Raw genomic sequence first — 14230 nt, 5'->3', positions numbered from 1 at the left:
AACGTACATAATCTAAGCAAGGAATAGAGAGTCCATAGCAAATAAGCGATGAACAAAAATTCTTTGATTCTAAACAAGATTATACAAAGGTGAATTTGTCCACCCATGCACTTCTACTATGAAGGTTAGAAAGAAATCTAGATAGATGGTAGGTGAAGAGCTTAAGACTAGCTAGAAGAACTTTGACAGGGTGAAAGATAGATCTCTGATGGCTTTGGAGGGGCCTCCCTTTTATAGTCCAAGAAGGTGGGTTGGTCAGCCTATCTAGCTTATCACATTATGAACCTTTCCTAGTCAGCTAGGAAATATTCTCTTCACCATTGGGTTGGGGGTGCTACTCCAAGAATCAGGGGGGCTATTGACCCCCCTTGTAGTAGCTCCCTTGAGACCCCCCAACCAAGTAGGGGTCCTCGATAACTCTTTGCCTTGCAATTCAACGCAATATGCTTTATGTTGCTACTAGCCATTGATGTAGCCCTTATGGGTGGCTTGAGTTTTTAGCATGTTGGCTAAAGTCCCACCTTGCCATCTCCTTGCATGACATATGTGATACCGTATTGGAAGTTCCATTGGACATAGCCCTTAGTTACTTGCCTAGTATGTGATATCGTATTGGAAGTTCCATTGGACATAGCCCTTAGTTACTTGCCTAGTATGTGATACCGTATTGGAAGTTCCATTGGACATAGCCCTTAAGGGTGGGTTGATTATTTCACATGATGGCCAAAGACCCACTTGCCATCTCCTTGCACGTCCCATCGATGTAGCCCTTAAGGGTGGCTAGAGTTTTTAACATGCTGGCGCAAGTCCCACCTTGCCATCTCCTTGCATGACATATAGGCCACATAAAGAGAGTGCTTGTATAAGCTCCATGTGTGACTAAATCCTAAAGCACCTAACTTTAACATAATTGATATTAGTGTTAAACACTCAATAATGATGAATTTGACCACTATTTTTGTATTTTTATGACATTTCACAATAGGGACACATATGAAAAGAGTGATACAAGAAAATCCTAAATGGTTGGTGGCTTTTTGTCATGGGTACAATTTTCACACGCGTATATAGTATCATTTTTTAAACATCATCATGCCATCCTTCTAGCTCAAATTTTTGATTAAGAAGAAATATAGTGCCAATAACAATGGAGATTTTAAGTTGATACTTGAAGAAGATTCTCTATGATGGATTGGAAACTTGAGCAGTGAATAATTATAATAGAAAAGAACTATTAGGTTTGTCAATGAGAACTTAGAGTAGCTCTTCAAGTTGATCACTCCTTATGTAGTGGAGCATTTTCTTTCATGTCAAACATGCAAAATGTTATGTTAAGAATGGATGAAGATAAGTGCATAGATAGTTTAGAGAGTTATGGTTATGAACCTTTTAAACCCCCTACAAAGGAGGCTTGAAACACTACTCTTTGTTTGCTTGGTCAACTTGTTTTTTTCAAAACTCATCCAAAAGTTAAACATCTTGAACGATTGGATACCATGAATTGACCTAGAGACACCCACCCTCCAACCAGCAAAGGAATCCATTGCTAAAAAGTTTTAGATACTAGAGAAAAGAGGCTGTTACAATGACACTTAAGAATCCCCTATTGGGTCTTTTCTATCCAAGTGAGTTGTATAATGTTCTTTTTATAGCTAAGTGACATACATCATATTACACTCGAATAAAAAATTTGGGGCACATCAACATTTTTATCAAGTAGGCCTAGCTATGAATGAATGGTTCATAAAAGAGTAACAGTGAGGTGCCAATAGAGTGACACATAATGATGCATTGTTTCGAGATTTTACAATATTAAAAACTCATAGCTTATGTTGGGTGGTTTAAAAAACAAGAGTATAACTTTCAAGGATATATTTAGGAGGCTTAAAAAGGTCTAGAGTTTTGGTCTCGGTGTGAGATTCCACTATTGTGAAGTGCCCATTATAGCGCAATGTAACTATCTTTCTACTTAATTTGAGCATGATGAAAAAGATCACATTGGTTAGTTCTCGTCACACAATCTACAGTTAGTGCTAAATACTTTAAAGTAGAGATTTATTCTAAGGATGGGTGCTTTAAAGTAGGGATTTATTCTATTTCTTTCTTTTGATGGGCCTTTTCACATATTGCTTCTCTTTTCACAACTCCTCTTTCCATGGGCCTTGTCACTCCATCACTCTGGAGAATATCTTGCTTCTCTTATTAAGCATGAAAATTATTGTATTCCTTTTCTTTTCATATTTTGCTTCTCTTTTCTCAAGTCCTCTTTTCATGGGCCTTACCATCCCATTACCTTGAAGAATATATCCTTGTTCTTTGTTCTTGCGCTTCTCTTGTTAAGCACGTCCAAGTGCCTTCGGTTGCAAGTGTCACTCTAGTTACAGTTTAGAGAGAGAGAGAGAGAGAGAGAGAGAGAGAGATGCCGATAGCCATGCTGGATGCTTCACTGAAGGATTTCGAGACAATATTTGCTGCGGCCCAAGCTCAGGGCCCCGTACCCCTCTTGCTGCTTTTCTTGGCTGATCGCGACCCTGCAACTGGCCGCAGCTGGTGCCCAGGTAACATTCATCCATTCCTACATAGTTTCCTTGACAACCCGTGGCCTACATCCATTAAAGAAGAAATTTATAGTGTGTGTCTGCAAAGGAAATAAATGGTTGATTATCTGCCTATGTTCAAATGTTCGATTATCTGCCTGTGTTGGATTACCTGCTAATGATGATCTGTTTGTTCAAATTATCCAACATGGGTGGTCAATCCCGCGCAAAAATCATTAAGTGGCTATCCTTAAGGTGAAAAGGAGCACAAAACAGCTTGGCTAGGGATTGATGGATAGGTCTAGTATATCTAGTCTAGTAATTGACTTTCGTGTAAACAAAGTTCTCATAATACCATTATAAGATTCAGTCCATGCCTTGGGAGGGGGAGGGGGAGGAGTAGAGCACTTGGTAGGTTAGATGGCGCCAAAAGAGAAATGGCATTTATTTTCTTATTTATAGATTCCCCCCTTTTATTAGGGAGGGGATTGTTGGCCATCCTATGAGTTATTGATGCGTCAAGAGAGCTTAGTTAGATTTGGGATTTCCAAGTCTTGCATAAGTCTTGCATAATATTTCAAGCCTTGTATTTGCAATTGAAAGTGATCAACAACACAAATAGAAGAGATATATTGAGGTCTGCAAAAGGTCAAAATGGCCTATGAGGCTTCACCATATAGAGCAAACATAGTACGACAAAAAATTATACTAGATTGTGATGATCTATGACTATATGGAAAGCTATAAAAAAGCTAAGAAGCTGAAAGGGATAAATACTAAAAACCAAAATATGTTTGTCTTGTCCATATGTTTGATGTATTTTCTGCTCATCTCAATTTCACTCTCATTGGATGTTGCAACCAGGGTGACCTGATAGATCATGCTCAGTGATGTACTTTACCTTGATGTGTTTTAGTTAGAGCCAATTTTGGATTGGGCGCTTTTAGGTTCAACAAAGTATAAAAGATCTAGAGTATTGCTTGATGCTCAAGGGGGAGGTTGCACCTCCACTTCCCTAGTGATGGGCAACTTGGTTATGTAGGGGATCTTGGATGTACTTTATTTGCATCTAGGATATTGCATGTTGTTGTAGCATGCAAGGGCTGGATTGTCCTAGTTGTGCGGATAATAATAGTTCAATCTCTTGATGATGAGGATCGTTAGGCTGTCTTTCTTGGGGATCAATGTGTGTGCCTAGTTTGGCATAAGGCTATGACTCGCTTTGTGGTGACCCCTCTCAAAGATGATTCGCCCAGGATAGGAAATGATGATTGTCATAGCACATGAGGGCTAGACTATCCTAGCTGTATGTAATAATAGCTTCATCCCTTGTGATGAGGGTGTCAAAAGATGACGTACCAGTGAGATAGTAGGGTTGGCGGGGAGGAACACAAAGTGAACTCAGCAAACATGGACAAGGGACGAGAAGAGAGAAGAAACTCTGATGAATGGAATGATGAAGATCTGAGTCATGGAGTGAATGTGATACAAGGGAACAAGGGTGTTGTAGCACAAGGAAGATGATGAAGATAGCCACGAACCACGAACCACAATGTCCCTCTGAAGGGGTGTGAGGGTAGTGGAGAGGCTGGGGAGAAGAGGTAACGGACTGAATGAATCGGCCGTGAGGAATAAATGAGAGAGTGGCCTATAAATAGGCACAGTTAGTCTAGGATGGCGCTCCTTTTTGGGGCTGCAAACCCTAAACGCAAACTCTAAACGCAAAATGCAAAAATGCAACGTGCAGAGGTGAAGGGTGAAGGGTTTCTCAACACCCCCTCTAAGGCCCAAAAAGGGGAACAAGAGAAGAGTGAGGTGGAGATGCAATGCTACATGCTGAAGAATGCTCATGCAACAGGTGCCACTTGGACAATGTTCCTCGTGGGGAAGTTGTTCACTTGTCTAAGTGCCCTAGTACAAAGATGATGAAAACATGCAATGCATAGGAGGAATGTCAGACTTTATGTGGTGCCGAGAACCATAAGGATATGCTTGTACTCGATCTCGGGAGGTGGCTCCATGTTGACCATATGACCAAGGTAAGAAGAGAAGAGAAGGAAGAAGATGTAGAGGATCCCTAAGATCTAAGATTTCCATCAGAAAGGGAACCTGCAGTAAAGAACAGTAGATAGAGTGAATTGGAGAAACTGAAACTCAACCTTAAGAGAGAAGCTACTAGCTCCGTGCATCCATGCTGGAAGGAATACAAAGGCCTCATCACCAAGTCGCGGTTGAACCTCCGAGGTCCGATCTAGGTGGTACTTGAAGATCCTGGGTATTGGTAGAAGAGATGACTGGTTGAAAACAGCCACCTCAAGAAAGTAGAGAATGGGTGAAGAACTTCATGTGGAGTAGGTTCCCCCTCTAAGGTGGGAGGTGGAGGGGCCCCTACTGAAGTCGAAGAAGAAGTAGATGCCCCTGTTGAGGGCAAAGAAATAACATCCCCCTCGGATTCCCCCTCTGAAGTAGATAGGGAATCCAAAAACTCATGGATCACAGACTTCAAAATGTTTGATGATGAAGGAAGTGCCGCCAGTCATGTTGAAGAAGGTATTTGGGCTGTTGAAGAGCTCCCAGAGGTAGCCTCTTGAACCTGAGTAGTCGAGGGTGGGGAAGGGTAGGGCTCAGAATGAGCAAGAGGTGGGCAACGGTCATTGTCTCTCAGTGGAGCAGACTGGTAGCCGAAGAAGAGGAAGGAGTCGAGCAGCCACTGTCTCTCGAAGGAGTAGACCGACGAGGAGACGGTATCAGACAATCACTGTCTCGATGGAGCGGACTGTAGATCCGTAGGTCGTGGAAGCCATTGTACCTGAAAATAAGTGGGAGAAGATTGCCGCTGGCATTGCGACGATCTCCAAGAGGTCGTAGTGTCAATCAATCCTCCATGTGCTCGAAAGGACTTAGTGCGCATTGGATGCATCTTATTGCCTTGAGCATAGTATTCTGATAGCCGATGTAGAATGATCTCTGTGGCCCAGAACGGAGAGGTGGCACAAGGAGTGCCTAGTGGAAGACGCATATACTCTGGGGGTTTGGGGAGCAAAGGTCGAAGTCGGCAAGCATCGGTGGTGTGTCCGGTGATGCCACAGTAGGAGCACCCAGTAGTCTGGACATCTGTTGGTAAAGAAGCCATGGATACCGGTGTGCCTTGCTGAAGAAGGAAGAGGTCAGCCACCATGAACCATGAACCGCAATGTCCGCCTCAAGGGCAGTGTGAAGCACGAACCGCAACGTTCGTCTCAAGGGGTGGGAGGGTAGTGGAAGGTTTGAAATTGGGCTGCCAGTGGGAGGAGGATGTGACCAGCAGTAAGAGGTTGCAACCAGCAGAAAGATGTAGGTGAGGAGAGAGAAAGACTAAAAACGCAGGCAGCAGGTGAGAGAAAGACTAAAAACGCAGGTAGGACAGTCTACAGGAGAGAGAGACTAAAAATGCAAGTAGGACAGCCTGCAGGAGAAAGAAAGACTGAAAACGTAGGCAGCAGGAGTGATGATGTGGCAGGCTGTATGGCAGCAGGTCTGCACAGGAACAGCAGTCGCATGGCTGGAATCAGCTCCAAACTGCATGAAGAGGGTTGGAAATCAGGCGCCAATTGATGGAGACAGCAATGGACAGCTTTGGCTGAGATGTCCTCCATGAACGGGGTGTGGGCAGCAAGCTGAAACACCTGAAATCTGTAAAAACGAGGTTTTGATGCAGCGGAAGAAGAAGAGAAGTGGATGCCGAACCCGCCACCGGTCTTTGCCTTCACTAGAGTGGAGGATCTTTGCCTTTGTTTGAGTAGATCCAGCTCTAATACCATGTCAAAAGATGATGTACCAGTGCAGAAACTGCGGGTGAAGGGTTTCTCAACAGAGGGTGGCTAGGTTGTCTTTTTTGTTGAAAGATAGGCATGTGAACCCTATGTGTACAAGGGTGGATAAGGGTAGCTCGGTGTAAATAAACTAGAGGACAGGGGGAGTAGGTGGAAACCCTAACCCTAACTTCTCCAGAGGCTATATAAACTGCCTTAAGGTCACTCTCACAGTTGAGGAGAGAGTACTAGTTGTACTTGTGAACAACTTACTAAGCAAGATCTTCTTGTATTTGAGCTCTCTCTCTCCCTCTTGTGCACACTCTCATGCTTCCACTCTGATATTTCAACATGGTATCAGAGGCAATGCTGATCCAACAAGCTACCTTCAGCCATATCCTAACCTAAGTGCACAAGAAGATCTTTTGCCTTCTGTTTTACCTTCTTCTCCACCATAGCCAGCTTGACCTTGTGACCTTGGAGGAGATGGTGTGTGCAAAGGAGGTAGTATTAGCTCCTAATTCCTTTTGGAGACTGCATCCTCAGCTCAAGGTGCTCTAGCACAGCACATCACATGCTGGCATTGGGCGACAAGGAGGGCAGTATTGCGTTTTTCCCAAAACTGGTGCAGATTTGCATGTGACACATCTCGGGTTGCTGCTGTGCGTGTTGATGAAGGCGCAATGTTGGCATCTACCATGGGGCTTTGTTAGCCCCCCTAGTAGACCATCTCCCTCTAAGAGGGTTTGAACTAATTCCTCTCCTACTGTCTGCTGTGACCGAAACCCTAAATGTGGGTTTTCCAGCAGCCATAGCCAAGAAGCTTCAAGCTTTCCTATTTTCACTTTTTTCAATTTGGGAAACATTAACAGTGATTCTAATTACTGAAGCATATGCTTTGAAGTGTGTTCCTGATTTGTGAGCAGCTCTAACACTCGGGGGACATCATAAGCTCACCGAGAAGCCGACTCTCAACACCGGTCCTCAGTCAAGTATTTCACTAAGCTTGACAAGGTAAAAAATTTCCTAAACATCTCAAGTGGTCTTGATCTTGAGAAGAGTGCTTCTTAGTACTAAAAAGGCATTTAGTGACATTAGTTGCTATTGTCTTATGATGAAACATGAACATGGATGTAATTGAAATTTCCTTGGACTCTTCATCACCGAGTGTCGAAGTTATTGATCGACCTTGAACGACCAAATATTCATCCACTCGGGGGTTCGCAGGTATGGCTCATTAGGCATAAGGCTATGGCTTGCTCTTGGTGACCCCGCTCAAAGGTGATTTCGTCTAGGAAAGGTAGTCATGGGGCGAGGAGGAACTCTGGTGCTCTTGTTGGTGACGAGCTTTGAAAGTATCCTTAGTCTAGGTGGGTTTGGATGTGTGGTGGGCTCTCCTCTCTCTAGAGGGTCTCTATATGGCGTCAGAGCTCAAGTAAGTACAACCTTAGTCATCTCTCTCTTATCCTCATACTCCATGATGCAGCCATCATCACCCTTTGATCTCATAGTTTGACAACATTGAGATATATTATAAAGAGAGGAAGAGAAATGGAAAGATATACAATATACAACACTAAGTGGTTTGAGTTCAGAGGAATCTATATTGACAAGATACCATTATATAAATTAAGAAACCAAGTATAGATTATCTATGGTAGTATGTGGCGAAAATGCCACCCGTTCTCGAAGCATGGGAATGAGCTTAGCAGTGACTTCGTTTGTGTAGATATATAGCTCTTGTTAGTATATAAAGGGTGGAACATGAGATGAGATAACAATTGGAGGCAAGAAAATGTAAGAGGTATGGAGGTTTAAGCAAGAGAGAGCAAGACGATGTGTGGGAACTCCAATAGTCACATTGTGTGACCTACCTTCCCTTGTTCTATTATCGTAGAAAGAATAAAGAATAAAGTGATAGTGACGAGTGGCTATTTCGTGTAGTGTATAGGTGTGCAAACAACTAGTACAAGTAAATGTAGGTGGCTAAGCAGAAGCAGCCTTTAACCCCCAACAATGTTCCACTAAAGCGAATGTGCTTGGGTGTGGAGAAAACAAGAAAAAAATGATAAAGTACAATATGTACATAGAAGTATAATAGGACGAGGAATAGATGCCATCTCATTCTACGCCCATCATCTTTCTAAGGAAGGCATAACGTTTCATTGGGAAACTTTTAGTAAGAAGATTTGCAGGATTCTCATTAGTGGAGATCTTGACAAGCTCTATTTGCTTATCCTCAATCACCTTCCTGATGAAGTGATAAGGGAACTCAATGTACTTGGTTTCCTCATGAAAGATCAGATTATGTGCCAATTGTATGGCACTTATGGAGTCCGAATGCAATGTTGGAGTCATAGTCATATCAAGGTTTGCCACCAGATTGCCTAACCATAGGGCCTCCTTGCAAGCCTCAATGGCTACAATGTATTCAGCCTCAATAGTAGACAAGGTCATGTATTTCGGCACCATAGATATCCAAGAAACATCATCTCTAGCAAAGGTGAGGACATAGCTAGAGTTGTACTTCCTACTGTTTGCATGTCTTGCATAATTAGTAACTATGTAACCCATGACTTCTATATCCTTTTTCACCGTAACAAATGCACATATTTGAAGTGCCCTTAAGGTATCTCATGATACCTTTCACGGCGTCTCAATGTCGCTTGCCTGGTGTTGCCATATAATGAGCCACAGCTCCCATTGCAAATACTATGTTAGGTCAAGTGGCTATCATGACATACATCAAGCTACCCACCAGGGATGCATATAGGATCTTGGCCATCTTGGCTATCTTGGCTTTCTCATCATTAGACTGGGGATAATTTACCTAATTGACCTTTACATGAGAAGGTAATGGGTAGCCAATAGGCTTACCACCGTGTATATGGAACCACTAAGGACTTTATGAATGTACTCCTTTTGTGACAAGTATAAAAGTCCCTCAGAGCGATCACGTGTAATGCGCATACTAAGTCTGTGAGAGGCATACCCCATATTTTTCATCTCGAGCTCTTCTTGAGCCAAGCCTTCAAAGCATCCAACTCATCATGAGCACTCCCAGCAATTAGCATGTCATCAAAATATAGCACCAAAATAATAAGGCTACCATCATAGGCTTTCTTCGTGTAAAGACAGTTCCATATTACTGCAAGAATAACGCTGTGAATGGATAAATGTATCAAACTTATGATACTATTCCCTAGGTGCTTGCTTAAGTCTATAAAGACTCTTCCTCAACTTGCACAGTGGGTGTTTTTTGCCCTTTTCCTCAAAGTCCTTAGCCTACTGCATATAGATATCCTCATGTAGGTCCCTATGTAAGAAAGCTTTCTTTGATACCAGTTGAAAGTTGGAGTAGGAGGTGAGAGCACAAGCGGAAGCAAGAAGATACAAGAGCTATGGAAATTTAAGCAAAGAGAGAGCAAGATGGTATGTGGAAACTCCAACAGTCATAATGTGTCACTTGCCTTTCCTTATTCTATTGTCATAGAAGAAATAAAGAATAAAGTGACAGTGATGGGCGGCTGCCACTTGCAGTGTATTGGTGTGCGGGTTGTAAGTACATGTAAATGTAGGCGGCTAGGCACATATGTGAAGAAATACCCTAACGCAGAAACATAAATGAAAGCGTAGGACAAAGCATAAACTCAATAGAATACAATTAGGGTTAGGGTTAACTCAGAGACAATGAACATAGTGGAATCTAAATGAATGATTGAATATTGAATATACAATGCTCATGTAGCAAACAAACTGTGCAGAAATGAAAATTGTACCCAAACTCTTGTGTCTTGAGGATTGAGGTAGAGGTGCTGAGCGGAAGAGTGTGTCGTACTCTAGATGGATTCGAAAACATAGCAAAGGCAGCCTCTGAGAGTCAAAGATCAGCAAATACAGCTATGGAAGATGGATTTGATGTAGATAGGCAATGAGGAGAGAGAAAGACTGAAAACGTAGGTATTTGAGGAGAGAGAAAAACTTGGTGACAATAGAAATCTAAAAACACAAATGCGGATGTGGTTCTCCTAGCCAGGCAACAACAAAAACAATAGAGTGACAATCTTTGGATGGTTGCCGGCATTGTAGAAAGTGGTCTAGAAGCAGTCACCAACTACGGAGGGTGTAAAGAAATACCCTAACACAAAAACATAAACAGGGACCGTACGGCAAAGCACAGATTGATAAAAGAACACAGTTAGGGTTAGGGTAACTCAGAGACAATGAACATAGTGAATGAATGAAGTGATACGACTACTGAATATATGATGCTCATGCAGCAAACACACTATGCAGTGAATGAATACTGTACCTCGAACTCTCGTATCTCAAGGATCAGGGTAGGGGTAATGAGCTGAAGAGTGTGTCGTACTCTGAACGGATCCCAAATCGCAGCAAGGTAGCCTCCGGATATCAAACACCAGCAAACGCAGCAGTGAGAAGCTGGATCTGATGCAGACAGTAGTGAGGAGAGAGAAAGACTAAAAACGTAGGCAATAGGTGAGAGAAAGACTAAAAAAGCAGGCATGACAACTTGCAGGAGAGAGAGAGACTAAAAACGTAGGCAGCAGGTGAGAGAAAGACTAAAAATGCAGGCAGGACAGCTTGTAGAAGAGATAAAGACTAAAAACGCAGACTGCAGGACTACGATGATGTGGCAGGCTGAACGGCAGCAGGTCTGCACAAGAACAGTAGTCGTCTGGCTGGAATCAGCTCCAAAATGTGTGAAGAGGGCTGGAAATTAGATGCCAATTGATGGAGACAGCAATGGACAGCTTCGGTTGAGATGTCCTCCGTGAACAGGGTGTGAGCAGCAAAGTTGAAACACCTGAAATCTACAAAAATGAGATTAAGGGCTGAATGGAGGGCAGCATACGTATTTATAGAAAGTTTGGCCCCTCCCAAGTGGGTTTGTGCTTATGGGATACAGAAACTCTCTAGGATTACGTTTCTTTTAGACAAACAAGGTTTCTTCATTAATTAAGCATGTTTTGGGGCTGTTTAAGTAAAGCTAATGCATTTTTAGCTTAGCACCTTCTCTCAAGCCCAACAATGGTGCCACGAGAATAGAGGCCAGCCAAGCCCTTTCTTGGTTTATCTTTTACCCCCAGGCGTCCCACCCCAAAGCAGCTAGAGCATTGGACAAATGGTGCGCCTCGGCTGCCTAGTGGCCTATTAAGACTACAGAGGCAATGGTTATCTTATCAAGGGAGCCTAAGTGATCTCCCCAGAGAGGACAGGGCATCGGAAAAAGGGTGCACGTCGGCTGCCCAGTGGCCTACCAAGCCCTACAAAGGCGGATGGAATCAACTATAGACTTTTTTTTTGGTTATTTTTTTGGGAGGGCTTTTTAGGTTTGATAGATTGAGCATTAAGTGAGGGTTTCAAATTAGTTTCGTCCTATTGAGTATCTGTGCCCTAAACGGGAGAGTATGAAGGGATGCTCAGACCCAAGACCTTCACAAGACAAGCATACTATCCCTATCATTACTGGGTGTCAATGACGAAGAAAATGGCTAAGGTGTGTGTATAGCAAATATGTCAAGCAAGCAAGACAAGCAAAGCAAGCAAGCAAACTGGGAAAGACTACCTTGGAGATTGCCATGTGCAATGCCACGAATATGGTGGATCCTAGAGTCGATCACTCCAAACGATTGAAAAGGGATAAATGTGCACAGATGCATGTTTACATGAGCAGAATGCTAATGCATGGGGTTAAGCAAAGGGAGATGCAAGATATCATGCTCATGCAATATGCTATGCAACGGTGCCACTGGGATAGTGCCCTCGCAGGGGAATTGTTCACTTGTCCAAATGCCGTTTTACAATCATGTCATCCTAACAGTGTGGATGAAGTTACAAATGTCCATAATACAATACAAAAGAATAAATGAATGTAATGTCTAAAAAAATTGTAAGCATCATCACTATCACTATCAAGAGTAGAAGCTGCCCCCTCTCAAACTGGAAGGAAAAGCAAGCGAGAAGCACCCTCTCCCCATCAAGCTAAAGAAGTAGGGGAGGGTATACCCAAGCCGACCCTGGGTAGCAGGTACTAAAGAACCAACCGGTTGACTGCTTTGATCAAGATATTTGCAAAATTATCTGATGATGGCACAAACTCTAGGCAAATAGTGTCTAGCTCAACCTGCTCTCTGAAAAAGTGGAAGCGGACTCCCACATGCTGTGTCCGTGGTGTGATGATCGGATTGCCTGCAAGGGCAATGGCACTCTGGTTGTCGTAGTAGACAATTGTGGGAGAGTCACATGGAAAGTGAAGCGCTGCCAGTGAACTTCTCAGATAGATGGCCTTGGTGGTGCCATTGAAGAGAGTCCAATACTCAGCCTCGGCCATGGAAGCCATCACTGTCCCTTGCTTATGGCTGGACCAAGAAATGGGAGCCGTGTCCAAGGTAAAGAGGTAGCCGCCATGGGAACGCCGGGTGTTAGGATCTCCTGCCCAATCAGAATCAATGTACCCTTGCAAACATAAACGAGAACCATATGTCAGGCCATAAGAATAAGTACACCACAAATAAGGCAACACACGAAGATATGCAATCCAATGTGACATCCTAGGTGCTGCGAAATACTGACCGAGTATACTAACTGAGTAAGCTAAATTTGGCCTAGTGTGAATTAACCAAAGAAGTTTTCCTACAATAGAACGATAGGCATGTTCATCGAAGGGCTGTCCTAGGGTATTCTTCGACAAGTGGACAATAGGATCTAGAGGCATGACCACTGACCATGTCTGATCCTGAGTGTACTGTTCCACGAGCTGAAGTGCGTACTTCTGCTGTGACACAAAAATACGGCCCCCAGAACGAACTACTTCCATCCCCAAGAAATAGGACAACAAACCAAGGTTTGTCATCTCAAATGTAGCTTTAAGCTTAGCATTGATTTCCGCTATGGCAGTAGAATCTGAGCCTATGATGAGTAATCATCAACGTATAGCAAGATATAGCTAACGCCCTCTGTAGTAGATCAAACATATAAGTTCAGGTCATAAGGGGTAGAATGGTATCCGGGAGTCTACAAGAACTTGTTAGAGATTGTCATTCCCTGGACAGTTAGGAGAGTTTCCACAGATCAGAGTAGGACAGCGCAGCAGGCAGGACATGTCAGTAGCCATATCAGCAGCCAGCACAGATGCCATGTGGCAGTCTGCAGTCGGACAGATCTGTATCAATCGACTGTATTTAATGCAGCCAACCTGGTCATTATTTGGCCTTTTCTTCTGCTATTTATAGCAGCCCTTCCAGCAGTTGTCTATCACTTGTATCTGACAGAGACAGCCTACTGGTGACAGACAGCACTCAGGGGCTGACAGAGATCGAGGTCCTCAAGGCGGAGACATATGCAGCTATTCTCTCTGCACCAATGTATAATTCTGCATCCCTAAACAACATTCTTCACTGCAGACTTTCTGCGTTTCACTGTCTCTTTCTCTCTCTCTTCTCTGTGTGTTCACTCTCTCTCAGTCTTGGTCCCACGCTTCCGCATCGTTGCACTCTGACATGGTATTAGAGAGCTGAAGATGGACTGACTGAGTGAAGAACCTATCTTTAGAGGAGATTTCAGGGCGACACAAGGCTGCGTTTCCAGCTTTCGAGGGCGAGCGGGAGGGCTGCGCATTGGAACAAGGGTGAAGTGAGCATGGGCGTGCAGGAAAGGAGTCCAGTTGGTGAATTTGTTACAGATGGTTGTTGTTTGAAGAGGAGGAAGATTGTGTTTACAGCCTTCCATTGCAGATTTTACCTTTTCATCACATGCGGCGGTTGAAGAAGTTCGGGAAGCGGAGGAAAGAGCCCTAGCAGGCTGTGTCTTCATAGTCAGAGGGGGCTGCTTTTGCGTTTGTGCAGGCATTGCAAGTGAAAATGTCTATAGAGACTGACT

General features: G+C 43.5%; 1 protein-coding gene across 2 annotated transcripts in view; it reads left to right on the top strand.

The window, feature by feature from the left end:
• The first annotated feature begins 2177 nt into the window (after positions 1-2177).
• The window catches only part of LOC148015519 (Thioredoxin superfamily protein), a 48204-nt gene continuing 36151 nt past the window's right edge, over positions 2178-14230 (top strand). The window contains exon 1 of one of the 2 annotated variants that reach the window (XM_087665351.1): positions 2178-2558. In XM_087665351.1, the coding sequence (XP_087521477.1) occupies positions 2420-2558 (139 nt within the window). In that variant the 5' untranslated portion in view covers positions 2178-2419. The remainder of the gene's footprint in view (positions 2559-14230) is intronic. The other variant, XM_087665350.1, reaches the window with a different exon arrangement.

Source organism: Lygodium microphyllum, chromosome 24 (genome assembly GCF_053477565.2).
Source record: "Lygodium microphyllum isolate KBCC chromosome 24, Lygodium_microphyllum_v1.1.10, whole genome shotgun sequence".
NCBI lineage: Eukaryota > Viridiplantae > Streptophyta > Polypodiopsida > Schizaeales > Lygodiaceae > Lygodium > Lygodium microphyllum.
Note: the sequence above shows the minus strand (reverse complement) of the source record. Positions and strands in the feature narration are given on the sequence as shown.